This window comes from Meriones unguiculatus, chromosome 7, assembly GCF_030254825.1.
Source record: "Meriones unguiculatus strain TT.TT164.6M chromosome 7, Bangor_MerUng_6.1, whole genome shotgun sequence".
NCBI classification, from domain to species: Eukaryota; Metazoa; Chordata; class Mammalia; order Rodentia; family Muridae; genus Meriones; species Meriones unguiculatus.
In genome coordinates, this window is record NC_083355.1 from 2,374,309 (window position 1) to 2,401,066 (window position 26,758).

At 58.0% G+C, this 26,758-nt stretch overlaps 1 protein-coding gene, 1 long non-coding RNA gene and 1 other non-coding gene across 10 annotated transcripts in view; 1 reads left to right on the plus strand and 2 right to left on the minus strand.

The window, feature by feature from the left end:
* Nucleotides 1–7,305: 7,305 nt before the first annotated feature.
* Nucleotides 7,306–7,408, minus strand: LOC132655519 (U6 spliceosomal RNA). The gene has a single exon (XR_009593321.1). It is a non-coding gene; the product is annotated as a U6 spliceosomal RNA (small nuclear RNA).
* Nucleotides 7,409–15,762: 8,354 nt separating this feature from the next.
* The window catches only part of Bahcc1 (BAH domain and coiled-coil containing 1), a 57,103-nt gene continuing 46,107 nt past the window's right edge, over nucleotides 15,763–26,758 (minus strand). For 6 of the 7 annotated variants that reach the window (XM_021637384.2, XM_060386266.1, XM_060386268.1 and 3 more), the window contains 14 exons: nucleotides 25,169–25,283; nucleotides 24,037–24,326; nucleotides 23,253–23,431; nucleotides 22,872–23,173; nucleotides 22,596–22,703; nucleotides 22,371–22,515; nucleotides 22,173–22,287; nucleotides 21,997–22,072; nucleotides 21,757–21,865; nucleotides 21,065–21,184; nucleotides 20,744–20,920; nucleotides 19,471–20,612; nucleotides 18,350–18,586; nucleotides 15,763–18,247 (listed from right to left, as the gene is read on the minus strand). In XM_021637384.2, the coding sequence (XP_021493059.1) occupies nucleotides 18,041–18,247; nucleotides 18,350–18,586; nucleotides 19,471–20,612; nucleotides 20,744–20,920; nucleotides 21,065–21,184; nucleotides 21,757–21,865; nucleotides 21,997–22,072; nucleotides 22,173–22,287; nucleotides 22,371–22,515; nucleotides 22,596–22,703; nucleotides 22,872–23,173; nucleotides 23,253–23,431; nucleotides 24,037–24,326; nucleotides 25,169–25,283 (3,322 nt within the window). In that variant the 3' untranslated portion in view covers nucleotides 15,763–18,040. The remainder of the gene's footprint in view (nucleotides 18,248–18,349; nucleotides 18,587–19,470; nucleotides 20,613–20,743; nucleotides 20,921–21,064; nucleotides 21,185–21,756; nucleotides 21,866–21,996; nucleotides 22,073–22,172; nucleotides 22,288–22,370; nucleotides 22,516–22,595; nucleotides 22,704–22,871; nucleotides 23,174–23,252; nucleotides 23,432–24,036; nucleotides 24,327–25,168; nucleotides 25,284–26,758) is intronic. The other variant, XR_009592663.1, reaches the window with a different exon arrangement.
* LOC132655082 (uncharacterized) lies at nucleotides 19,777–26,540 on the plus strand. 2 transcript variants are annotated; one of them, XR_009592665.1, is made up of 3 exons: nucleotides 19,777–19,912; nucleotides 21,179–22,519; nucleotides 22,632–26,540. It is a non-coding gene; the product is annotated as an uncharacterized LOC132655082 (long non-coding RNA). The 2 variants fall into 2 exon arrangements; XR_009592664.1 differs by lacking the exon at nucleotides 19,777–19,912 and having other exon boundaries at nucleotides 21,184–21,323; nucleotides 21,439–22,519.

Here is a 26,758-nt window from a genome sequence, read left to right on the forward strand (position 1 = left end):
CACGGAGCCGTCTCCCCAGCACACACACACACACACACACACACCACAAGAAGCAAGAAGGCATCAGACCCCAAGGAGATGGAGTCACAGGTAGTCGTGTGCCGCCTGACATGGGTACTCAGAAACAAAATCAGGTCTTGTAGAAGAGCAGCACGCACTCTTAACTGCTGCCATCTCTCCACACCCCTGGCGTTTTCTTTTCCTTCCATCCCTCCTTGCTCCCATCCCTCCTTCCTTCCTTTCTCCCATCCCTCCTTCCTTCCTTCCATCCCTCCTTCCTTCCTCCCATCCCTCCTTCCTTCCTTCCATCCCTCCTTCCTTCCTCCCATCCCTCCTTCCTTCCATACTTACTTCCTTCCATCCCTTTTTCCTTCCTTCCATCCCTCCTTCCTCCCATCCCTCCTTCCTTCCATCCCTCCTTCCTCCCATCCCTCCTTCCTTCCATCCCTCCTTCCTCCCATCCCTCCTTTCTTCCATCCCTCCTTCCTTCCTTTCTGCGAAAGCAGACCCCTCTATGTAGCCTAGGGTTCTCTCAAACTCAACATCCTCCTGCCTCAACCATCTGAGTCAGGATTACCGTTAAACCCAGCATAAGAGGCATCTTACTCTATTCTCGGTCTACTAAACCGTTCGATTTTTCATTTCTCAAGTCGCCCACGAGCCAAGTCAGGAGCATCTGTATCCTTCTCTGCGCTTGCCGGGGGCCATGCCGGATATTACCGCTGGAGGGCGCTCCCACATCACTCCTACTGGCCAACCGGCTCCAGCGGGAGGGCCCCTGTTGTGTGTACAACGCCAGATTGATTTTCAGACTCATGCTCCACTAGTAAACGGAAAGCCAGAGCGGGAGGCTGCAGACACGATTTAGGCTCAAGCTCCCCAGCCCGCTTGGTGGCAACTTCTTGTGCCAGGCTGTGTGGGTCCATTCACTAGGTCAGGGAGGCAGAAATATGGAAACAGCTTTGTGTACTAAAGCAAAGCACGCCTCTGCCTAAGCCGTGGGCCACTTAGGTGCCCAGCTCCTCTTACAAATGGAGCCATATCCAGCACGGATGAAATAGTGATGCCAGTGCTTTCCAGCTGAACAAGTGCAGGGCAGCCAAGGCCCTTTCTTGAACCCCGAGTGGTCTGTCACCAAGCCTTCAACATTGACCGCCAGGACAGAGGTGTGGTCCCCAGTGAAGCGGCTTCTGGGTCGCCCTCTCCCCTGCCCTTCCAGCCTCTGTGCACCTTTCTTTGACATGTCCTTCCTGTAATGGCTCGGTCTGGTGGCCATGGAGCCCTGCAGGGGCAGCTAGCCCCATCTCCAGGTATTTCCTGCACTCTTACTGCCCCTCATCCATCTCACGTTGGCTCTCAGAGCCTTCTGGCCTGGGCTCCTGATGGCCTCACATCCCTTCGAAGTGCTCTGGCCTCCCTGGGGGCCTCAGGGAGCACACTAACGGTTGCCTGATGTCAGAGAACAGGGATGGTTGGACTCTCAGGCGCAATGGTGAAAACCCCCCACCACACAACAGAAGAAAGTCAGTTTGCTGGGTGCCGAGAGTGTTTGGGTGGCCAGCTGTGAGCGCAGGTGACCATGGCAGTGAGCAGGGAGTTCTGCCTGACTCATAAAGTGCACCCCTCCCCTATCGGCACTAGTCCTGACCTTTGGAAAAAGGTGTTTGAGGCTGAGAGCAGCCTGGACATGGCAGCAGCTTAGCCAAGCTCCCAGGCAAGGTCTGTCCCGGTCCGCTGGATCATAGTGTCAAATACCTACGTTTTCTGTGTGGGTCTGGCCTGAAGTCTTCTGGGCCCCTGGTGGTGACCCAGGCCCTTCCTAGCTCTTCTATGCTGGGCTTCTCTTTTGCCCCTGCCACCCCCGCTACACACCTCCAGATGAAGACTCCCGAGCTTTAGAGGCTGGAGTGACCTGGGAACTGTAGAGCTACAGAGGGTGAAAATGCGGAGAGGCCCACTTGCCTGGGGACACCCACCGCTGGTCCCCACTTGAATTTCTCCCCATGTGGACCACCCCATAACCGACACTCTCTTATCAGCACAAAACACCAGGGGAAGTGGCGTTTAAAACTCCATGCGGTGGGAGTTGCCCCTCAGACTTTCACCTGTTCTCAACCGCACGGGAAAACACAGTCCACACATGCGGCCTCCAGCACCTTAGGACAGCTGCCACAGGCCTGGGGCCGCCCAGGGGCCACAAGTGTCAGGGAGGCCCAGCCCAGGTGCTGCTTGAGAGCTGCATCTGGAATGCCTCCAGGTTCTTACACTCCCAGGTGCAAGGGTGACCCTGGAAATGCCCCCACTTTGGCCAGCGACTCTCTCTTTTCCATCAGCCTGGGCTTGAGCAGGGGCTTTTCTAAACTCACCCACGTGGTGGGGACACTGAGGCTTCCCGAGGCTGATCCCTCCCCTGCAGACTGAGGCCACTGGGTGTCTGTGTCCACAGCCTAGGGTGCTGTGGCCCTCTGCAGCAGACGCCTGCCGCCACAGCTTTGCTGGGGAATGTGCTGAAGCAGTTCTAGTCGGAAGATGGTGGGACCAGAGGTCAGAAGCCCCAGACTCGACCTGAACCCCAGTTCAGCCTAGAGCTGGTCCCCGGGCTTCCGAGGCCACCATTTTCCACTCCAGACGCAGTCCACTACCACTGACTGAATGAAGAAAGACTGAGGGCCTGAAGAGATGGCTCAGCGGTTAAGAGCACTGTCTGCTCTTCCAAAGGTCAATTCCCAGCAACCACATGGTGGCTCACAACCATCTATAAGGTGAACTGATTCCCTCTTCTGGCAGGTGTAAATGCAGATAGAACACTCATATACATAAAACAAGTAAATCTTAGAAAAAGAAAGAAAGACTGAGGGAGGGCTAGCACAGGCGGGCAGTCAGGGTGGGAACTCTGACCCCTGCCCACTGAGCCCGTGTGAGTGTGAGTTTGGGCTAGGAAAGAGCTCGTTCTAAAAACAGGCTCAGGTGAGTGAAGATTCTCGCTAGGCAGCTTCCCACGTGGCCTCTCTTAAGAGCGATCGAGGGCCCTTCCATCACAGAATGCTAGGTTTTTAGAGACATCCCAAGGTTGCTGCCAGGTTCTGTTCTTGGCCACAATTCCTAGGAGACAAGGAGAAAACGAGGGTAAGAAACCCGGGAACGGAGAATGAAAGGGCTCGTCCAAGGTCAGACCCTGAGAGGGCCGCGATGCACGCGGCTGCTCTAGCTCGCGTGTGCGAACAGGCGGGGGGTTCCGGGAGGCGCGCGGGTCCGGAGTGGGCGCGCAGGTGGCGGGGCCGGAGCGGGCGGCGGCGCGGGCGCCAAGAACAAAAGGGCGCCCCGCTCCCGCCCCGCCCGCCTTCCCTCGGCCAATCGGCGCGGCCCGAGCAGCAGCGGCCGCTGATTGGCTGCGCCCCGACCAATCGCGCGCCAAGGCCGACGGGCCCTGCGGCCCCACGTGGGGTCCCTTCTTGCTCGAGGGGCGGGGCGCGGAGCCGGGCCGGGCTGTGCGCGCCTCGGGGGACCTGACGGCGACCCGTGCCGCCCTGGGGAGCCCCTGCGGTCGCCAGTGGACCTTGTAGCCTTCGGTCCCCACGGGGGCGTCGTCATGCTCCTTCAGCGCCTTGGGAGCAGAGCCTCCGGCTGGGAGGTAGCAGGGCAGACATGGGGCTGTTCCCCTGTTCCCCTGGGAGGTCACTGGGGGAGGCCGGAGAGCGCTGCCTGGGTTTGGCTGGGAGGCCGAAGCTGCTGGGGGGAGGGAAGGAAGACGCGGTCCTGCTGCTTAGTGGCACAGACATCAATTCTTTCTTGGAAGGAGTCGGGCTTTGACACCTCCTCTCATGCCCTGGGGACACAAAGAGAGGTGGCCTCTGTGCAGGCTTGGGGGCTAGCCTCCTCCTGGCCGCTTCCATTAGTCTCCCCTCCAAACTACTCCAAGTGGAACACACAAGAATGTTTTTGGATACGGGCAATTGACACGGTCTTACATTTTTATGGCACCCCCAGACGGGACATTTGAAGAGAGTTGAATAAATGGAAAATACATGAATTAAAGGGGAGATGTGTAGTTCCCTGGCCGGCGACGAGCTGCTACCCCCTTCTCCAGACCTGGGGGCAGCTGCAGCGGAGGAGCCTCCACTCGGGAGGCGTGGCCTTGGAAGGGGGCTCTGTGGGCGCTGGGTCCTTTCCTCGGCCTTGCTAGTGTTTCCTGCCGGGGGAATCCAGGCCCAGGCTGGAGCACAGGCCGACACTGCCCTCAGCTTCTGCTGCAGACAGGGTGGGGTGATGGCGGTGGTGGCGGGTGTGTCAGGGTGGCGGGCCCAGCAGCAGGAGTGTCCTGCACCCACTCTCAAGCGTGAGTAGAAGTGTGTCATGGAATCCTGGGTTTTGTTTTGTTTGCAGTAGGTAGTTGCAGCGTGGGCGGACCCACTGTGTCCACCCAAGCATCCTTGGGCTGGATGGGTGATTCTGGGCTGGTCGTTTTCCCTCCAGAAGACATCCTGTAAGTCACAAAGTGAGGCAGCAGCTGGAAGCCGCTGTTTAGGTATGTCTGCTGCCTTCCGAGGTGCGCCCGTCCATCAGGGCTTTTCGTCTCTGCAGTGGTCTCAGGGCAATGGTGGAAACCTCAGCTCTGCTCAGGGGCTTGCATCCTGTTTACTGGTGTCCCTTCAAGGGCCTGCTTTGCCAGTCAGCACACAATGGAGTTTGCTTGGATGACTCTGAGGCAGGAAGCATCTATTCATTCAACAGGCCTTTTAGGAGAGGTCTTCCGGTACCAGAATGGGCTCAGCCCTGAGTGTCTGAGGAAAAAAAGGCACAGTCCAGGCTTGGGAAAGTTTACGGCTCCCTGTGTGGCCATGCTCCAGTCCAGATGAAGTGCCGGAGCCGCAGGGGGCTAGAAGGCCCTCTCAGAACGGGGACACAGGACAGGTGTGGGGCTGGAGGCAGCTTTGAAAGGCAGTTAGGATGTGGATGGGAGATGGTGGAGCAAGGATACCAGGTGTTCCAAGGATGTGGCATCTGGCAGATGTGGCTGTGGGCAGTGGGCCTCTGACGAGTGGAAGTCAGGGACACCGCCAACACCCCCACGTCACATGCTGACAATGACAGGATTATTGGGTAGTTACAAGAATGCTGTGTGCGGTCCAGTGTCTTGCAATTCGCAATTACAGGCTCGATGCACGCACATAAGCTGTCAGTGCAGGCACTGGCTGCAGTCAAGAAGGGCTTTGTGGCCTGTGAGCTGAGTTGCCTGTTGTGGGGACCGCGGACAATTTCAAGCCAGGATAGCGTTCTTGCTCTTCTGTCGTGTGCAGCTGCTGGCCTGAAGTTCACAGGTCTGCCCAGAGTCCTCGGCTTGTCGCCTGCCCTAAGCAGCACCAGCAACACACAGGACCACTCTGCTTGCCAACCTCAGTTCTGCTGTTAAAAACTGCTGTTTGTGGACCTGGAAAGAGTAGTGTTGGATCCGGATCCAGATGCCCTGAGCCCTAGAGCAGCCAGAGAATGACACTTTGGCAGTGGCTTGGGAGTCTTCTGATAGGAGCAGCTCTGGCCGTGGTGCTGGGGTACCAGTGGCCGGGACAGGTGGAGCAGCCTCCACAAACCAGGAAGAGCACACATCATCTCCTGAAGATGGGAAAACCTGGGGGGCGGGGTTAGAGCCTGAGTCTCCAGAAGCCAAATGCTCTGAACAGGGAAGCAGAAAACACAGAGGCTGCTTGCTCTGTTGGTTAGAGTGACAAGGCAATCTCTGCAGACGCACATGGCAATGTGCCATCACACAGTTCCATGGTATGTGTGTGTATGTATGTATACATGTATTTTGTGGTGCCCCAGGGCCTTGTATGTCCCAGGAGATTGTTCTACTGCTGAGCCACACTGCAGCTCTGTCTCCTTTTTTTATCTTAAAAATTCAGACTAAGTGCACTGCCCCTAAGGTTATGAGGTGGAACTTGGGCCCTGCCGTGGTCCCTGGTGCCTGCCCCACGCCACGCTGAGCCCGGAGTGCTTTTCCTCCTCCTTACTGCCTGGCCTTACCTGGCCGGGGGTGGTTGTGTGGTTGTCACTCTGCAGTGCTGGGCTTCTGGCCTCCACGTGGTGGGGCCGCAGTGTGATCACCGGTTCTGTGCACACCCACTGTCATTCGGGGCAGCAGCTCCCGGAGGAGGTTCTAGTGGCCCCATATCCTCTCAGGCATTTTGTATTTCCATCCCTTCCTGTCAGTCATGAAGGGAATAGATGCCACTCCTTAGTCTTCCCGAAGCTTCAAAGGAGTCTCTTAGCCCTCCCTTTCTTCATGTCTGAAACCAGAGTTGAGGAGACCAGACTGGCTGGGTCTGGGGCTGCTGCAGGACGGCTTTGGTATCAGCAAGAAGGGGGCCGAGAGGAGGGCGGGGATGGGGATCGGGTGGGCAGAGCCCTGGCTCAGAAGCAGGTGGAGCCTGGGCGCGGAGGACCAAGTAGGGATGCCTGCTTGTGCCCAGACCCCTGAGTGCTGAGGACACTGCGGCGAACACCAGGCAGGAGCCCTATCATGCTAATGACAGTCCAGGGAAGGCGGCAGTCAAATAAACCCACAATAAATACATAATTGCAGACTGTGATGAGTGCTCCATGCTGTTAGAAGGCCTGACCTGACAGTGACATCAAACTGTAGGAGACTGTGGCCTCGGGGACTAGAGAGCTGCAGGAACTCTTAAGGGTATCCTAGCAGGATGGGCTGGGGCCCTTGTTTTGGAGAAGTGCGGAGTGGAAGTCATGGATGAGAAAAGAGGGTCTAGTAATTGAAAAGTCATGAGATGGCATGTATGTGTGTCCATCATCAGAAACCCAGGTTCCCGTCTTATCATTCTATTTCCAAATGTGGCTTCCTTCTCATAATAAAGAGGATAGCTAATGCTCCAGTTATTTCATCTATGTTCCAACCGGTAGGATGAGAGAAAAGGCACAGCTCTGTGTTTACCGATGCTTCCTATTACCTGTTCACTACCTTGGCCAAAACTCAGTTTCACAGCTGTATGTAGCTGCAAGGGAAGCTGAGGGGTGTAGGGTCAGCTCTGAAGGAAAGGGGAGTGGTGGTGTTGGGCAGCTCCTGGCAGAAAGCTCATGCTGAAAACAGGAGGCGGCCAGCAGTCACTGACTCCATAGCCACGTGTAGGACGCAGCTGCGTCTTCGCTGAGGCCAATGCCAGCTTTACTGCATGTTCACAGACGAGGGAGCTGATTAGCCTGCCCAATCCAGTTGGGGACACCTAAGGAGAGACAGGCTAAGAAAGCTCCAGAACTCTTTGCCTGTCTGTCTGTCTGTCTGTCTGTCTCATTCTAAATATCAAAAGCTTCGTGAATTTGCTTGTCACCCTTTTTACAGGAGCCATGCTAACCTTCTCTGTATCATTCCATCTGTTTATGTGCATAAGGCTTTCTCTTTCTCACACTCTCCTTCTCTTTGGGTTTCTTGAGAAGTAGTCACTACGCCCTTTCTTGTTGTTTGTTTTGAGGCAAGGCTCCACTGTGTAGCCTTGGCTGGCCTGGAACTCACTATGTAGCCCAGGCTGGCCTGGAACTCAGAGAGATCCACCCACCTCTGCCTCCTGAGTGCTGGGATTAAAGGTCTGTGCCATCACACTTGTCATCTTTGTTGTTTGTTTGTTTGCTTTCAAGAGAGAGTTTACTGCGCATCCCTAGCTGTCCTGTAGCTCATCCTTTAGATCAGCCTGACTTCAAACTCATAGACATCCACCTGCCTCTGCCTCCCAAGTGCTAGGACCACTGCTAGCTGAAGTAGAAATTTTGACTGTTGTTATTTCAGTAGCACTGGGGATTGAACCCAGAGCCTTGGATGTGGTAGGCAAGCATTCTGCCACCTCAGTCCTATGGACTGTCATCTTTTTAAGTGAGTGGCTAAGCAGCCGCACACTGGCATTTTTAATTTTTTTTCTTTTACTTTCTCCTCTTTCCTCTTCCCCCTCCTTTCCCTCCCTTTTCTCTTTCCTGTCCCCTCCCTCCCCCTCCTTCTTTTTTGAGACAGGGTCTGACAGTAGCCTTGACTTGGAACTTGCTTTGTAAATCAGGCTGTTTTAACTTATGGAGATCTATCTAGCTGCCTCTGCTTCTCAGCTGCTGGGGTTAAAGGTGAGCACCACCATCCCTGGACTGAGCCAGCCTTTGCCACAGTTATGATGGTTGCTACTCCCGGCCCCTGGCCCAAGGGGAGAAGCCGTCCATTCTCCTCTGGTACTGGGATCTCACAGGGAGAGACCCAGGCCTTTCTGAGGGGCTGGGAATAAAAGCAGGATGCTCAGTTTAATTTTTAAAATTTATTTGCCTTTATGTTATGTGCATTGGTGCTTTGAATGCCTGTGTGTCTATGTGAGAGTGTCAGATTTTGGAATCCCAGACAGTTGTGAGCTGTCATGTGGGTGCTGGGATTTGAACCCAGGCACTCTAGAAGTAGTCAGTGCCCTGAACCACTAAACTGTCTCTCCAGCCCTGCTCCATTTAATTTGAAGCTGATTCAGGATATGAAAGAAAATGCGTGTGGCTCCAGCCCAAAGACCACAAGTCAAGGTGCCTTCCTTTCTTGAGGTGCCTCCATTCTGAGTTTTCTGTTCTTTCTAGTCAGAGCTGCAGATGGGGGTGGGGAGAAGGCATGTCCTGGTTGGTCAGGCCAGTCCTTATCCCCCAATCAATCAGCTTTTGTAGCCCAGTCAGAGCTGCAGCAGTCCCTCATTATCACAGAGGACTGTTGCTGAGGTTCCCTGTCCACATGGAGGTCAGTTAGCCAGCCACACCCTTCTCCCATCTCCCCGGGGGCCGAGCCACCCGGGGTCACATTGTAGGCCCCATGCCACAGGTGGCAAGGCTCTGATACAAGACAACAGGCTAGGCCCTGGACACCAGTGACCAGAAAAACCTCAACTCCCCCTCTACCCAGGCCAGCAGGGCGCTGGGTACCTGGTCAGAGTGAAAAGGGGATGTTCACAGCTCAGCTCCCTGTGGAACTGTTCTCAGCCGCACGCTGTGGCTGTGGGGCCAAATGGGTGGGACAGAGAGACCAGAGAGACCAGTCTATGCGGTCCAGAGCAGTGTCCATGAGGGCAAAACCAAGTTATTGTCTGCGCCATGATGGACAGGGCACCACAGCTGGAATCGGAACTGTGAAGATTTTGCTTTTTTTTTTTTTTTTTTTCTTGTAGACCAAAGTAGCCTCAAACTCTCTGAGCAGCAGAGTGTGAGTCTTGAACTCTGACCCTGGTCCTGGGATTACAGGCATGGGACCATGACGCTGTGTTTTTGTCATTTGCCAGTGGGAATCCCAACCAGCTGTGGACAGTACAGTGGGGTCCTCTCTGTCTACAGGCCCCTTGAGCAAGCCTCGGGCTGTCTGCAGGGGTTGTGTGCCCTCTTGGCTGTCTGGTGCATATGTGGTGAGCACAGCCAGGCACAGGCCAATTTGTCTCCCGTCCTCCGTGCCACTTTCTGTAGCTTTAGACACTGACACAATTGCTCCATGCTTTTGCTTGCTTTTTAAAAATAATATATTTATTTTTATTTTATGTGCATTGGTGTTCTGCCTGCATATATGTCTGTGTGAGGGTGTCAGATCACCTGGAACTGGAGTTACAAACAGTTCTGAGCTGCCATGTGGGTGCTGGGAATTGAACCCTGGTCCTTTGGAAGAACAGCCACTGCTCTTAACCACTGAGCCATCTCTCCAGCCTGCTTGCGCTTTTTTTTAAAGACAGGGTTTCTCTGTGTAGCCCTGGCTGTCCTGGACTCACTCTGTAGACCAGGCTGGCCTCGAACTCACAGAGATTCCCCTGCCTCTGCTCCCTGAGTTTCCCGAGTGGGATTACAGGCATGCACCTGGCTTGCTCCATGCTTTTTATCAACACTTGGAGTGTCTCTCTCTCTCTCTCTCCTCTCTCTCTGCAGGGAAGTACTCTATGGCTCTGTTGTCTACTTCAGGCTGGGCTGGCACCCTAAAAGTTCGCAAAGCTGGGCTGCGGCCCTTTTGGCCAGCAGGTTCTCAGGAACCGTCAACTTTAACCTCCCGCACCACCTCTTTGGTGGGCATCCTTTCTATGTCATGCAGCACCGCTGCATCTGTTCTGTCAGGGGCCCGGGCATGCCCAGTTTGAATTGCTAGAGTCACAGTTGCTAGACTTAGCCAATAAAATATAAAATGTTAGGTTGAATTCAAACTTCAGATAGAGTCATTTTTAGTATAAGTATATTCCCAATATTTCATGCAACACTTATGTTAATATTTGCTCCTTCTCTGATTTCAAATTAAATCCAAGCCGGCTGTGGTGTTACACACCTGTAATCCCAACACTCAGGGAGGCTGGGGCAGGCGGATCTCTGTGAGTTCGAGGCCAGCCTGGTCTAAAAAGAGACTCTAGGACATCCAAGGCTACACAAAGAAATTCTGTCTCGAAACACACACACAAACCCAAAGTGCAGAAATATAGCAGAGTCTACTCACTGTCAGCATCCGAGTGTCCTGAGGGCAACTACAGAGTTTATGGTATCCCTTGGGACCCTCCTAAGAAGCGCCTATATGTCCCGTGTTCTCCAGGAGAACGCCCTGATTGGCTAATACTGGGTCAGGTGCCGACCCCGGGGCCAATCACCATGGCTGGGGGAGGCCCGCCCTGAGTCACGTGACAATGGAGGCACCCGCAGTCTGTGGAACCAAAAGAGCAGAGGGAAGACCTCCCAGGAGTGGAGACACTGGGCACTGGGGCTATGGTCTTTTGGTGGCGTCCAGGTACTCGCTTCTTGCATCTTCTGTGCTAGAAGCTTGACAGACCCCGCAGATGGCCCCTCCGGCCTTAAATTGTGCCGCTTTAACCTTAGGCCACCAGGCGCCCTGCCCTCTTCCAGTCAGGGTCCCTTCCACACTCACCTCCAGCCCTTTGCATTGCAGGCACCTCCAAATGGGAGACGTTTCAGGGGTTTGGGGTTCCCTGGGCCTACGTGGTTCACGTGGGTTCAGGGAGGAGGACCTGGAGGAATGAAATTACCCTGCAGTGTGTCTCCTCACTTGCCCGCTCACCGCAGCCCTGAGCCTGTTCTAAGTGGAAACACATTTCCTGACGAGCGGCAAGATCATAAACTTCTTTGGAGGCTCCCACATAAAAATGGCTCTTTTAACTTTCCCTCCTCAGGAAAGCCAATTGTGAGGAGGCCTCTAGACCCTCCCACAGCTGGGAGGCCTCAGGTGGGCTCCAGATTAGCCTAGGGAGGACAGCGAGACGACAGCTCAGAAGCAGGGTGTGTTAGGTAGGCCGGCATCACAGCCCACACGTGGAGGAGCCTGTCCTTGGAGGCCCTCCTGACGGCCATCAGCACAGGCCTCTTCTGGCGTGGATGGCTAGTCCTGAGATCCTGGACCAGGCTGGAGGTGCAAGCCGCGCCTGGCTGCCCCCAGGGGCTGAGGGAGACAGGACTGAGCAAAAGGTGTCTGGCAGGCCTGGCTCTTGTTGATCTCTCATTTTTGCATTCTGAGGATGTGTGCTGCCTGCCTTGGTGCCCCAGTGAGCACACAGGAAACACGCTCCACAGAGGCCCTGCAGACTACAGCTGGGACAAGATAGGAGGCCAGAGACCCAGCAGAGCAGAGAGGACCATGGTGCCCACAGAGCCGTGCTCTGCGTTCTGCGCCTGCGCCCTGCTCTGGACGGCAGCTGCTTTCTGTGCTGCTGGGCTTTCCAGCTCCTCCAGCTTCAGGGAGGCCCTCCCCCAGGCCCTCAGGACTCCAGAGGGTTGTATGGAGGTCAAGCGTGTCTAGACTGCAGAAATCACAGAGAACTCTCCTTTAACATTGCCCCAAAGATGGCGTGATGGGGTGGAGGCGGGAATTCCTCCATCTGCACGGGCGGGCCGGGTGCTCTCGGGATTCCTTTGGGTGGGGATGGGGGCCAGAGGCTCTGCAGAGCGGGTGAAGTCTGCAGAGAGCGCCATTCGGAGTGGCTTCAGGGCAGAGCCCCTCCCCCACAGCCCTGTCTATCTCAGGATGGCTTTCAGCGCCTGCATTCACCTCTCTCCTGGGGAGGGCATGTGTAGGGTCCTCAGAGGTGTCCTCGGGGGCCACCGCACCCCTCCATCCCTTCAGAGGTGTGGTCCTCAGCTAAGTCTGGGGGATATGCTTCCTGAGATTAGGCTTCTGGGACAAAGGGGGTACCCGGGGTGAGTGACCCAGCTGGGACCCTCCGCACTCCTGGGTACCTCTCCCTGTTCAGTCAGCAGCCCTCCTGCTCTGCATGCCTCTGCATCTCTTTGCCTCAGCCTGCCCAGCTGTGGGGCCCTCCATGCTCCTGCCAAGTTTTTCTGTGGGGTCCCCCACAAGTGTGGAGAGAGAGGCCCGTCTCATTTAGCGCAGCTGTCTGCACAGGGGATGAGTGAATGCAGGGCCCCGCGTGCCCCACAGAGGGATGCTCTGGAGGGGCCCAGCCAGTACAAGGCCACACCCCAAGAGAACCCACTGTCACCTGGGCCCCCCTCTCCGACAGCAGGTGGAAACCCACTTTCCCTGTGTCCAGTTGTCCAACCGAGGCCTTGTTATGTCCTCATGGAGGGGCTGAGTCTTTACCATGGGGACCCTGGTAGGGTCTGGGCTACCCTGCCCATGTGCTGGTTCCCACATCCCTCACCCCAGCAGGCTGAGGACACCACCAGAGAAAAGCTTAGGTGACATCAGACAACAGACACTGCAGGCCCTGCCCACCTCTCCCCAGAGCAGGCTGGAGGGCTGGGCCATGGCCGCATGGTCCAGTCACCTACAGTCTGGTGGTAAGGAGACAGGGGGGCTGGGTGTATCTGGGAGGGCTCATCACTGCTTTGTGCCTTTTGAGGGGGTGGCCTGTGGAGATGCAAGGAGTGTGTGGAGCCCAGGAGTGGTGCAGAAAGCACAAGGCCAGATCTCTGCTGCAGATGGGCTCCGTGGGGGATCATCCCCGAAGGCCTGGCACAGGCTTGGCTGCAGGATGGCACTGGTGAAGGCAGGGAGCCACACTGGCGAGCCAAAGCAGCCCCTCCTCACCCGTGCCTGCCCCTGGACGCTCAGGCAGGGGCGTGGCCCCGGGGTCTTCGAGCATCTCTCAAAGTTGAGCTCTGCTGAGGGCTCTCCAGGCCTGGCCTAAGTCGTTTCAATGCCCCCCGGCCCCCAGCAACCTTGCTAGGGCTGGGGCCCAGCAATTAAAGCCCCCTCGTCTCCAATCGGTTTGTAGTATTAAAAACGAATTGCGATCAGCCGGGTTGTCATTTCTACCTGATAAAACATCACTTTTATTGATCTCACTCACCCAGCGCCATCATTTATCTTGCTTCAGCATTTCACATAATGGCTCGTTTGTCTTGATCAAAGTGTAGTATTGCATGTTTAACCCCCGGGGCTCCACTGCCTGTGTCCTCTCCATGTCCGCCCTGCCCTTGGACCGGGCCCTGCTCTGAAGGGCAGTAGGTTCTGGAAGGCCAGAACCGTGGCGTCTGAGGCATGATTGTAGGAGGGAGGTGTGGAGATGAGCGGCCAGATGGGGATGTATTCCCGAGAGGCTGTCCTGCCCGTGTCCCTGGGAGTCCATGGAGAGGTACCAGCATTGGGGGTGCCTCAGGCATGGGGTTCAGCGTTGGCCTGCCTGCCGGGGCTTGCTCCACTTGTCAAGTACCCAGGCACCCCAGTCCTGTCTGTGCTGTTCCACACAGGACCTTCGTCACGATGCAGTCTCTCTTGGGGTCTGGGCCAGGCTGGCCCCTTTAACCAAGGCCACCAAGGGAGCCATCAGGTCACTGCATGCCCCCTCCTGCCAAGGGCCTGGTCCTTCAGCCTCTGCCAGCCTCCAGGCCCAGTCCCCTCCCCTACCTTTTAGCCACCATCTTCCCTCTACTTGTCCTGTCTTACCTGGGCCTCCCTTCTCCAGGAAGCTGCCTAGATCAACTCAGGGACAATCAGAGCTGCTCAGGCACCCCCATTAACTAGAGTGCCCTGTGCAAGTCACAGCACAGTTCTGGGCCGGAGCTGGCGTGGGTGGGCCACTTGTGCTGTGAGGGCGCCATCTTGGCCACCTGGTCCCGGAGCAGTTGCTGGGCAGCTGTTGCCAGCCGCTCCTGCCTGCCCGTCTGGGGTTTTGGAGCCACAGTGTCTTGGAGCTGGCTGCTCAGCTGTTCCCTGCCAGGCTTACCGCTCGGCTCCTCTGGCTACAGTGGGATTGGCTGGATCAAGGAGAAGCCCAATGCCTGCTGGCAGGGGTTCTTGCCAGGCTTCAGACACCCACCAGGCTCTGGCCCCACCTAACTTCTTCCATCAGAGCCTCCTTGTATGACCTCCTGAGCAAAGCAAGCTTTTTGTGTACTTGTGTGTGTGTGCCTGTGTGACTGAGCTAAAACCTAGGACCTTGCACATGCACTGAGCTACCTTCCCAGCAAAACAGGCTCAAGCGGGCAGAGGACACTCAGCACGTCTGTCTCAGGGGCTCCAGAAGGCACGCAGAGGCCCAGCCTCCCTCGGGGCCGGCTGTGCTCCAGTCTAGAGCTTGCCAGGCGAAGGACTCAGGTTCGTGCATTTGGGCAGCTCAAGTCCTCAGAAGGTCTCTGAGCATCTCGGGGCAGGGCACCGGCACCAGACTCTAACTTTCCCTTTGTTTTAGGCCCCAGGTGGGCACCAGGCATCGCCCGCTGGGCAGCTAGGAATGGCAGAACACCCTTTTCAAAGGCCATGATCCCAGATAACCCCAGGACTGAGTGTGCAGGCCCCACACAGCTGACTGACTTGTTCACCAGCGCCCTGCACACCTGACCTAACGGCCCTCGCCTATCAACTATGGTAGGACTGGAATGGGCTGAAGGAAGAATCTGGTGGCAGTCCTTGTGGCAGGTATCTACCTGCTGGACCACACAGGCACATTAGCCTGCTTCCACGAGAGGGGCTCTCCCTCAGCACAGTAGTTCAGTGGTGGGCAGGAGGGTGACACTGGAGAGGAAGACTTAGCAGTCGGCAGGGCTAGGGCGTGCGCATTTGCACAGCCAGGCTCCTTACATATGGAGGGGAGGTAAGGAGCCAGGCCTGCCCCAGAGCCAGCCCTCCCAGTACCTGCCTGCCCCACTGGGGGTCCCGCCTCAGGGATCAGCAGTCTCTCGACTGCAGCCTCCTCATCAGGCGACAGATACAAGGCTCGCTCTCTCCCTCCCTCTTTAGTCCTGAAGCTTGACGGACTTCTAATCAGTCCTCTGCTTAACGAGAACATCTTACCCCCATGCCAAGAGAAAGGGCCTCACTGTGATCCTGGCTGGCCGGGAGCTCGCAGTGAGGACCAAGCTGGTTTCAAACTCACAGAGGCTCACCTGCCTCTGCCCCTGAGCGCTGAGGCTGAAATGTGCTCCAGTATGTCCATCAGGGCCAGGACTGTTACTTATTGTTCTCGGCACAGCTGTCTGGCAGAGGTGCCTCGGTTGAACAAATCCATTGCAACCCTGCTGAGGCAGAGTTCCCTGTGTGGAGCAGCGCTTGGGCTGCCCTTCCCTCTAGCTCTGTGCTTTGTGGCCTCCACCATGGCTGTATGAACCAGTTCAGGCTAGACAGGTGACCAAGCCATCAGTCATTCATTCCTGACTATGAAGTTGGGATCAAGAAGGGCCCATGGCTGGGGCAGGGACTCGAAGCCTAAGGCCACTCAAACCCATCTGGTCACTCAGTCTCCTCTCAGCCCAGACAGGAATGACCACGTGACACACACGTCAGAGACAGGGACAGTCACAATCGGGACTACTGCGCACCTGTACAATAGTTCATATATTTATTCTTAAGCAAGTTATCAATAAAAAATTTAATACTAAAATGCCTTTACATAGAGTTTGCTGTTCATAAAACCTTCGTGTTTTTTTTTTTGTTTGTTTTGTATTTAGTGTTTACATTGAAAAAAAAAATTCAACCAGCCTCTTAGTTACACATTTACAAGAATCGTGCTTTTACCACGGTTAGCCGCAGCGGGGAGGAGGGGGTCACGCCATTTGCGTGCACACACAGAAAGAAGGAAAACGGGGGGATAAAGATGAAGACAGGTAAATAGGACAGCTCAGCAGAGGGAGAGAGAAACATCCAGAAGGCAGCCCACAGAGCAGCCTTACTTCTGGGCACCAGCTTCCCAGCAGCCTTCCTAGCGCCAGCCCTGGCCCTTCACCCAGCGTCCTCCTGCTTCCCTAGCTGTGAGCAGGACCTTGGTGGCCGTCTCCTCCAGCGACCACCAGGAATGAAATATTGCACTCATGTGAAGAACAGAAAGCCTCAGGGTGGTGAGACAGCCAGGAATGGGTACCCTTGGTTATCCTGTAGGCCAAAGAGTGGCCCTTTGAGCAACTACTGAGAGTCCCTGGGACCAGGACAGACTCCTGGCGGGCCTGAGCAAAAGAAGAGACGCTGAGGGGTCCCAGTTAGGGTTGGATGCCCATCAATACTCCTTACTTCCTGGAAAGCTGTGGCCTGGTGAGGCACTGGGGAGCATGTGTACCACAAGGTATTTCTGAGGACAAAGGCCTTTGGTCCATGGGACTGGCCTGCTCTCTGTAACACGGGAAAAGTGAGGGCTGCTGAGCTCTCCTGGCACATGGGGCCAGGATGTGGGTACAAGAGGCCAGAAGGGACCCTTGCTGTATACTCCATGCATGAGCCTGCCATGCCATCTGCTATAAAAAAGGTCCAGAAACTGTTTGGGGGTGGGGTGGGCAGAGGAGCCCCAGGACCAGGGTCTAGATTGAAAGAAGCGGAGCCGAAGGGGCCTCTCCCCTCGGGTGAGCAGCACCTGCCTCCTACTGTTCTGATTCTAGCGCCTCTGGCTCCGCCTTACCACCATCCACACTTGAGGTCAGCAGAGGAGGTGCGGTCCCAGGGAAAGCGTCTGGTGGGGAGAGGGGCGGCTTGTGGTGAGGAGATGCGCATGCAGGACTGTGGACCAGCCCCAGGCGGGCCCCAAATGCTGGCCCAGATAGAGACCTGGCCAGCTGCACCATTGGGGAAGCCCTGCTGCTCTTGAGGGGCAGTTGTCACCCTGGAGGATAAGGGACCGGTGGGGACACAAGGGACGGGGGCCGACTACACCCTGCTTGAGTGCGGTCAGGCTTCTCTCCCTGCAACAAACTGGCCACGGAAACGGAAACCAGAAATAGCTTGGAATATTCAGGAAAGAAAATCTAAACATCCATTTTTCTCATTGATACTTCAAAATATTTGTTCGTTTGTTTTGTTTTAAACAGAGGTAAGATACATATGGCTGCTGCCGTATCCCGGGCTGGGGGTGGGGCAGGCCGGTCCTGGCTTGCAGGCCTCTTGCGGCTGGGACCCCTGTCCTTCCAGGGGACACCATCACTGACCCCACCCCAGGGCTTTTATGTATGGGATGAACTGGAAGGAAATAAACCGGATGTAATTTCCTTCACACAGTTGGCCCCCAAGGGACTGAGGATATGACTGGGCCTCATGTGACCATCCCATGGCCTTTGGCCTCGCCCCCATTCCAGCAGCCTCTGCAGTCACAGGTGCCCCTGTTGGAATTCAACTAGGCTGAGAACAGTGCATTTCCAAAGAAAACCCCAGGACAAAACCCCTACACGCACGCACACGCACACACACACACACACATACACATACACACACACACACACACACACACACACACACACACACCCTTGTCACATAGGTGGGAAAAATCCTTTTCCACTTTTTCCCCCCATAAAACTTCCCCACAGAAATACAATATTTACATAGAGAAATAAATAGACAACACACCTGATTTCTGCTTTCCCTGGCGGGAGACAGTCGGAGGTACTAGGGAAATATGGCTTGGATTCTAATCTCTCGAGAACGCGGCGAAGCAGCAGAGCAGCCAGTCCAGTGGGACCAGCCCGGCCCTCCCTCCGGAGTGGCTGGGATGGGCCTGGGGTCCAGAGAACTTCAAGAGAAGCCTGACCCCGCCTCGGGGGCCGCATATTCGCTCAGACCAGCTCCCGGCCAGACAACCTCTTGGCTGCAACTATGGACGGCGTGGGCAGAGGCGGAGGCAGCTCAACACAGGATAGGCACCCCTTCCGCCGTCACCAGGCGCCCAGTGGTGGGATCGTAGGTGCCCGCCAGGTAATAGAGGTCCTGCCGGTCCTGGTACTTGCGGCCGCGCATCATCTGCTCGTACTGCTCCCGCCCCACCACCTGGCACTTGTGAGAAATGGTCTGCACGTCGTTCTCGTCCTCGTGGCAGGACTGGTACAGTGCGTTCTGCCGGGGAAGGGCACAGTGTGGGTGGCCTCAGCCAGTGCGACCCCGAACCTGGGGAGGGGACGCTGGCTGCCGGCCAGCCTGGCATGGGGCCCGCCTCACCTTCCCGTCGCTCTGCCGCTTCCCCAGGTTGGTCTCCTCGGGGTGGTAGAACCATTTCACCTTCACCACCATGTTGCTGCCCCACGACTCCCACAAGCTCTCGATGCGCCCAATGTAGGGCAGGTTGGGGCGTCCGGCCGACAGGAAGACGGCGCAGTCCCCGACACGCAGCGTCTCCTTGCCTCGGACGATGGCCTTGTAGAACAGCTTCCTGGCCTTCCCCTTCATGCCTCGTCTCTGCAGGGCAGACCAGCACACAGGGGGCTGAGGGGGGCGCAGCGAGAGGGTAGTGGCCAGGGGAGCTGGCGGCACGCGGGGGGACAGGTGGAGTGTCACCCCTGTGTTTGGGAGGGGGAAGGGCCACCGCCATAGACTCTCTGTGAGGTGGGCTGCAAGCGGATTCTCTCTGCGCAGTTGTCATGACAGAAAGACCGTACAGAGTCCAAAGGCACATGGGATCTGAGGGCAGAGACACGCAATAGACGCTCACTGCAGTCTGAGTCACCCGCAGACAGCTGAGCAGGGAGACAAGGCTGCACCTTTAATCCCTGCACTGGGGAGGAAGGAGCAGGCGGAGCTCTGTGAGCTCTAGGCCAGCCTGGTGTACACAGTCCAGGCCACCCGGCGCTCCACAGACACCTTGTCACAAGCAAGCAAACAAAAACCCACAAACAAGCACAGGCTGGATACAGACTGATCACCAGGAAAGGCTCCTCAGGCAGCACCTCGGAGTGGCACCGGGCACACACTCCAGGTGTGCGGGTCATCTGTGTGACCACCCTTGGGAGGCAGGGGCAGGCAGAGCTCTGAGTTCAAGGCCAGCCTGGTCTACAGAGTGAACTCCAGGACAGCCAGGGCAACATAGAAGTCTCAGAAAAACAACAACAAAACAAATGTGTACATTCGGATCCCCCTGTAGCTAGGGTCATGAGCTGCCCTATGTGCTGGGAACGACCAGGTCCTTTGCAAGACCAACGTGAGCTCTCAGCCATGGGGCTAATGCACTCCAGCCCCTGACTGAGTCACTTGAAAGCGAAGAGGAGTGCCCAGAGGTGTGTGGGGTCTGAGGGAGCAAGGGCAAAGCCACTCCGCTCTCGGCATTGGGGGCGGGGGACGCCTACCTGTGTGGGGTTTCCAGACCATTTCCAGAGCTGCCGGGCAGGCAGGAAGGCTGAGATCTTTGGCCGGTTTTCTACGGAGGGCAGCCGTTGCCTCCGAGAAAGCTCTTTGGCTTTGGAGAAGCTCAGGGCCTCCTTGCGCTTGAACTTGGATTTACCACCACTGGGGCCAGCCCCTGCCCCTGCCCCGGCCACCCCAGCCCTGGACAGGAAGCAGCGCTGGGCGTGGGCGTGGGCGCCGCCCTTGGAGCGCAGGGCCTCGGGGGGAGCCAGGAGCGCCGGCACGGGGCGCGAGAGGCAAGTCTGCAGCAGCAGGGCGGGGTCCTCGTCGTCGGAGCTGTAGGAGGAGTCCTCATTGTCCGACGAGCAGAGGCTGGAGGTGGACATGGAGCCTGAGGAGGAGGACGTGGACGAGCCGGAGGACGACGACGACATGGAGAGGCGGGTGAGGAAGCGGGAGGGCACGCCGGCGGCCAGCCCCGGGCCGTCCTCGTCCTCCTCGGAGTAGGAGCTGGGGCAGTCGCTGTCACACGGCAGCGGGTACTTGCGCAGGGCCAGTCCCATGGGTAGCGGGTGCACAGGCGCCCGCCCCTTCTTGTCCTTGCCCATGAGGGCCGGGTGTGTGTAACTGGGGCTGGCCAGAGGCCGGCCCAGCTTGGCTCCGAAGTCCTTGTCGCTCATAAGCAGAGTCTTGCAGTTTTTGTTCTTGGGGGAGGTCACACCCTCGTGGTCCAACTTAACCAGAAACTCGCTGCCTGCCCGCCGCCGCCCGGCCTTCTCGGCCCGGAGCAGCTTGTGGGCCCCGCCGGGCAGGCCTGCCCCAGCCCCTCCAACGAAAGGCGTGTAGGAGCTGGCCAGGCTGCTGAAGGAGTCCGCTCGGAAGCTGTTACCAAACACAGGGGTGGCCATGCCGTGCATGGGAAACAGGGTTTCCCGGGCCCGCAGCTTCTTGGTGCCCCCGTTGAGCTGGAAGAGGTTCTGCAGCACCCCTGGAGCTTTGCCGCCTGCCGCTGCCGCAGCCACCGCTTTCCGCCTGGTCTGAGCCACTGCCGACCAGCTCAGCAGGGGGCTGCCCCTGCGGCCTAGGAAGTGGTCAGAGGCCCCCGAGGGGGACTTGGCACCTGAGGTCAGGAGGTCAACTTTGCCTGGGGGGGGGGGGGAAGTCAGGTAGAGTCAGCTGCACCTGCCCGGCCCACCAGTGGTCTGCATTCACCCCTCCCCCACCCGCCAGGCCCCATGCGCCTCCCAGGGCCCAGTTCAACAGCTCTGCAAATACCGGCTTTGTCTTTGCCGATGGATTTCTTCCCAGGGGTCTTGGAAGTTTCAGGGCCATCCTGCACTTTCGGGGACAGGCTGGGAGTGGGGGCTTCGCTGGGCGTGGGGGTCTCACTGGATGCCTTTTTGGTCCTCCGGCAGCTGCTGGACACCAGCAGGGCCGGAGAGGGCTCTGTGCCTGTGGAGTGGACGGAGGGCTGGTCACGGGCCTGCTGGTGGGTGACCACCACCCTTTGTGGTGAGGCCCGGGTGGGAGGGGCTTCAGGGAGCAGAGACGGGCAGGAGGAGCCCCGCCCATGGGTAGGTGGCCCTGGGTGCTCACACTGGATCTTGAAGTCCGGAGGCAGCAGCCTGATATTAGAGACGGCTATGTGGCCCGTGTCTCCATCGTCAAACTCAACCACCACCGAATCCAGGCCCTCTTCTTCATCGCTAGAAGCACCTGCAAGGAGGCATGTCCTGAGCGTGTGGCCAGCCCAGCTCACCAGAAGCCATGTCAGGCCCGGGGGACAACAGGGGTGACAGGAGGAAAAGAGAGATGTTTCGGGGCGCTTCTGCAGCCTGACCACGCCGGCAGTCCGGTAAGCCGGCAGTCCGGTAAGCCGGCACCGCTTGCCCTGGCTACCTGGTATTAAAAGCCAGGGGTCCAGTGCACAGGAGTCCCGCCCTCCACACTGCCTGCGTTTCCTCCAACAGACGCCTGCCATTCACCTTCAGACCTTCCCACGCCGAGGGCCCTACCCGTCCTGTCTCGGTGTGCTGGGATGCGCCCACGACAGCTTTGGAGACCCAGGCACAGGGATTCTGGGCCCTTTTCTTGCTGGGCCTGCTCTGATTAGCTGGACACGGGAGGGGCCCATCCCCCCCCTTTCTCAGGGACTCCTTGCCTCACTTAGAGCAGACGCAGGTCTGCCCTCCTCCAGGGCAGCTTGACTATGGGTAGGAGGGACCCTCTCGGGAGCTTCGTGGCCACAGAGGGGCCTTGGCCCTCATCCTGGCCATGAGGATACTGACCTCGAACCACATTGCCTGGATACAGACACCGAGACTTTGGACTCCAGTAGGCACAGACCCGAGTACCGGGTGGGAGGTACCGGCTGGACTGTGGCCGGACATCAAGAACCTGCAGGGAGCAGCAGAGCAGAGCTGGTAACCAGCAGGTCTGGTTACACATGCCTCAGTGTGCAGCCAGCCAAGTCCTCCTGGTGGTGGGGACGGCCACCAGGCTGGCTCCCCGCACAGGGCCCGCCTTACCGCCTCCTGCAGCAGCTGCTCCAGTGAGTAGATCCTCTGCCGGTTGCCTCTCTCGCCCTCTATGACGATGCTGTAGCTGAGGGCATTGTGGGGGATATGTCAGGCTCCTGGGGGAGCCTCACTGCCCCACGGGCCGCAGCCAGCATGCACCCCTCCCTCCCGGGCCCCGGCCTCACATATCGGGGGGCTGCAGGGTCCTGACGCTGCCCGCGTACAGCAGACTGTCCTCCTTCGGGATCAGCACAGGCAGTCCGTCCTGAAGGTCCTCCTTGTGGATGGTGCAGGAACGCGCTGTGGGGGGCGGCCGTCAAGAGCTGGGCCCCAGGCCCACCCACCACCTCCCCAGGCAACCGTGTGTCCCCACTGCCGCTTACCCAGGGCGGCACTCTGCTCTGCGCTCAGCTGGACGCTGCCTTCCTCTTCTTCCTCTTCCTCGTCCGAGAAGCTGCTGTCGTCAAACTCAAAGTCCTCCTCTACAGCGAAGCTCTCCAGCAGCCGGCTCACGGCTCGGCCCTGGCCCTGGGTGAGACACGGGTCAGGGACAGAGGCTGGAAGGGCTGGGACCCCGCTGGGACCCCCCAGGCTGGGAGAGCTGCTACCTGCTTGCTGACCGTCTCTCTCTTCACCTTCGTCAGCTTCCTGCTCTTTCCCAGGATGGCCTTGGCATTGCGGGCTGACAGAGCGATGGACAAGGCCCCATTCTTCCTCTGGTCAAGAAGGATGGACAGAGGACAGCAATGAGGATTGGAACAGCTTCCCTGGCCAGCGTGGGCTGTGACTTGGGGTTCAGAGTTGAGCGGTGAAGGAGGAGCAGTATCACCCTCCTTGGGATGCCCACTGACCGCTCTGACGCCCAGGAGACCCTGCTAGCCTACCCTCAGGACTGGCTGCAACATGGCGCTCTTGCGTGTGGCTCTCTTGAGGCGCTCACTGGCAAGTTTGCTGCCTTCCTCTCGGCAGGAAAAGGTCCGGGTGGGGCTGAAAAGGGCATCTCTGCTGGTGGCAGTCCCAGGCTCTGCTCGAAGGCTACTTTTCGCCTTGCCCTTGGCTTTCCTCTTGCCAGGAGCACCTGGAGGCCGCCGCCCTGGTGCCCGCTCCAGCTTGGGGCCCACCTTGCTTTTTACTGTCCGTCTCTTGATCTTGACCTCGCCCTCAGGGCTGGACAGGCGGCAGGGTCCTGTAGGAGAGAGGGGGGTGGTCACTGGGACCCTGGTTATAAAGGGCTGTGTTCAGGTGCCCTCTGGTTTCTTTGTTACCTAGCAAGCCCTGCCTCTCCTTTTTCTTCTTGGCCTTCTGGTTAGCTTCCATCTTGACCACGGAGGAAGGGGAGGGTCCCAACACTGCCACACCAGCCCCTGGGTGCAACACCAGCCCAGGCTCCCTGGGAGCCACCTCTGTCCCCAGGAGTGCCTGGCAGTCCTCACTGTCATAGCCGCTGCCTGTGGGGGACAGCAGAGGAGACGTGGTGACTGCTTTTGAACTTGGCTGTTTGGGGTGGACCTAGAGAACTCGGCCAGTGGGGACACTGTCTTCCTCTGGGCTGCTCAGGGGCAGGGGCAGGAACTGGCAGGGGAAGGGAACAGGACTTTCCTTCTTGCAGCCCCGACTTCCCTGGGGAGTCCCTCCCTCTGTGTCCTCTGGCCCAGCTGGCCCCCTGCTTCCTGTCCCCAAAGCACTGCTTCCCCTTGTCCTCACTCAGCCTCGACCCTAGAGGAGGGGCCAGGAGGGAGGAAGCCTCTATTTTTCCAGGCTGTTTCTGGCCTGGTAGGGAGGAAAGCTCTCCGGACGCTGCAGGGCAGAGGTGGCGAGGGGCTATTTTTAACGTGCTTCCCAGGTGTGTCCAGGGCTTCTTTCTGCCTCGGGAAGGGGGCTACTGAGCCCTGGCCTGGGGCAAAGTCTCCCTCCCCAGCCCTGCCCAACAGGAGGCTGTCCCTGGACTGCCGTTCCACAGGCTTCACCTGGATCTGGGGGTAGCCGCTCCCTGTGTGCACCCCTCCTTCAGCCCCTGAGATCACGACCCAGTCGCTCATTACCAGCAACTTGCCTGCCTCATGGGCCACAGCCACTGCTGGCTGGGCTTGGAACTTGGGCGTCTCCCTGCCACCGTCCGCATCGGGGTGTGGATGCCGAGCTGCCCCCGCCACTCTGCCACTCTTGGCCCTGGAGAGCTTCTTGCGGATGCGCCCACCGGGGGCGGCCTCTTTGTGCTGGAAGGCACTGAGGCCGGTGGGCAGCCCCTGGCTCTTGACCTTTGGCTTCAACTGGGCCACCTTGTGGGCAGCTGAGGAAGACAGCTCGGCCTGGCCACTGTTCTTGCACCGCACCTTTCCCTGTGAATGGAAGGCGGTGTCACCCTCAGGCACGGCCCCGGCCCCAGCCCCTGGCCTGTGGGTCTCCTCTATCGAACGGCAGCCCTGGGGACATTGCCTGAGCAGGGCCCTGGGGACATCTTGGGAACAGGGCTGCCCACTGGAGCAAACACTGCGCCCACCATCTATCCAACCCCAATTCACCTCTGGAAGTAGAATGGGGACGGGGCTGAGGACCAGAAGGCCCTTTGCATCATAGGTATTTGCTGACTGCTTCTGTGAAACGCACAGTTAAGAAGAGTTCTCTAGGTAGACTAGGCAGCCAGCACCCTGCCCATGCCTGTAGCGCTCAGGAGGCAGAGATGGGAGGGTGGCTGCAAGCTCAGGGGCAGCCTGACTCGCAGAGCAAGTTCTAGATAGTCAGGGTACGGAGACTGAAACCACCACCACCATCACCACCACCAAACCATGCCAAAAACAAGCAAAAATAAAAACAGCCTCTGCCATGGAAGGAGACGGACTAGGTAACAATAGGTCTAGGACCCTGAAGAGAGAAAAGTGGAAGGACCCAAGTTTCTATGGTGTTCAGAGCCAGGCACTGTGGCCGTGGATTCACTTCCGCAGCACACTGCTATGTCTTCTTTCTGAGGTGTGTATGTGTGTGCGCACACAGTGCATCAGGGACCAGTGACAAGCCACACGCAGGGAAATCTACTGTCAGTATCCAGGGGCAACAGCCTCTGGTTACACTGGATAGCTGTGCCATCGCTTCCTTTAACCAAGGTATCAGCAGCTCACCAAACCCCGTCGGCTCACCCAGCCTCGACCCCGGGAACCCCAAGGGTGGCAGCCTGGACACTCACCGCAGAGGCCGCCTGTAGGCCTGTGTAGGCACTCTTTTCCAGTTTGCTTCGCTTCCTTGTGGGCTCATCGCCGCGTAGCTCCGCACACAGCAGACTCAGGCTGGCACGAACAGCCCTAGGGGAAAGCAGTGGTGGGTACGGTGGACACAGCAGCGGGGCCCGGGGCAGCCTGTGTGCAGGGCCCTCTTCAGCAGCAGGCCCTGGGTGTCCAGCCAGTCCTGGGCCTCCTGGTCAGGTCCCCTGCCTGCCGACTAGCACCAGCTCCTGGTGGTCCTTGGGGCCTTCCCCTGACTCATCCAGCTTCACTATTCCCCTGTCCGTCGTGAGCCATCTCCTCTAGGCTGGCAGTTAGGTCAGGGGTCACTGTGCTAAAGCAGCTAGAGAGGAAACAGCAGGGGGTTCTGCCTGGCCTCCCACAGCTCTAGCCTCCCGTCATGGGGACAGACATGTCTCCCCGACATCCCAATGCCTGACTTCATTTCCTTCCTAGCGCCCCCTCCCCATGAGGAAACCAACATTGCCTGTTTGCCCGAGGTGGGCCAGGGGCTGGGTTTGCCCTCCCACCTGTCAACCCCTTAGCCAACAGAGCACAGAAAGGAGCTGGCTGCTCATGAAAATGAGTGGCAGATGGGGCCTGAGGGCCTGGCCCAGCTCTGACCTCGTGTGGCCAGATACCACCTTCTAGCTTCCTGTCCAACGATGCAGCTGGATCTCTGAAGACAGAGAAGCCAGGCAGGAAGGCCCTGCCGCTCTGGGAGCCTCCCTGACCCCAGCTTCCTGCCACTGTGCCTGGCCTCCCACTTCCGGCATGGAGGAGGCCCAGCCCTGAGGCCCAAGGCCTCCTGCCCCCATGGGTTCCGGAACATGGCTCAAGGGTGTGTCGGGACAGGACTGGAGGTGGGGGACTGTCAGGAGACCCACTTTTCGGAAAGAGGGGCCCTGGCTGTGGATCCCTCCCCGCCCTCAGGCTGCTGGCTTCTCTGGGTCATCGGTGAACCTGGCAGCAAGGTTAAGCTTACTTGCTGGGATTTAGGCTAGAGTCCAGCATGGGCAATGTGGCCAGCGCTGGCAGGTCCAGAGAGGGGGAGGTTTGGGGGGCGTTTCCCTGCCCTCTGACAGGTTCTCCAACACCCTCCGTGGACCCCAGTAGCCCCCAGTATCCTCGGCATGCTCAGCAGCCCCCGGGCTTCGGACTGGTTCTCAAAGGAGCCCCCTGCTGGGTGATACCTGGGTAGGGGGCCAGGACCTTGGTGAGCCCCCAGCCATATGGTGAACCCTCTCCCTTGCCTGCAGCCCACACAAACTCCCCCGCCCCATAACCTTCTCTGCATTTGCTAATGTTTTGTGACATAAAGCCCTGAGATTAATTTTTTGCCTCTGTCTTAATTGAAGGAACCATTTAGTGCCGATTTAACTATTATTACCAAATCATCAGGATTGATGCAGTGCACACGCGTGCGCGCCAATCGTGTTTGGAGGAGCTCGGAGGATTTATGCAAATGGGCCTGCCGGGAGAGGCAATTTGTAGCCGAGAAGGACAATTATACCCGGCCCGGGAGTGCGCCAGCGACTACGCCGGGCGGGTAATGG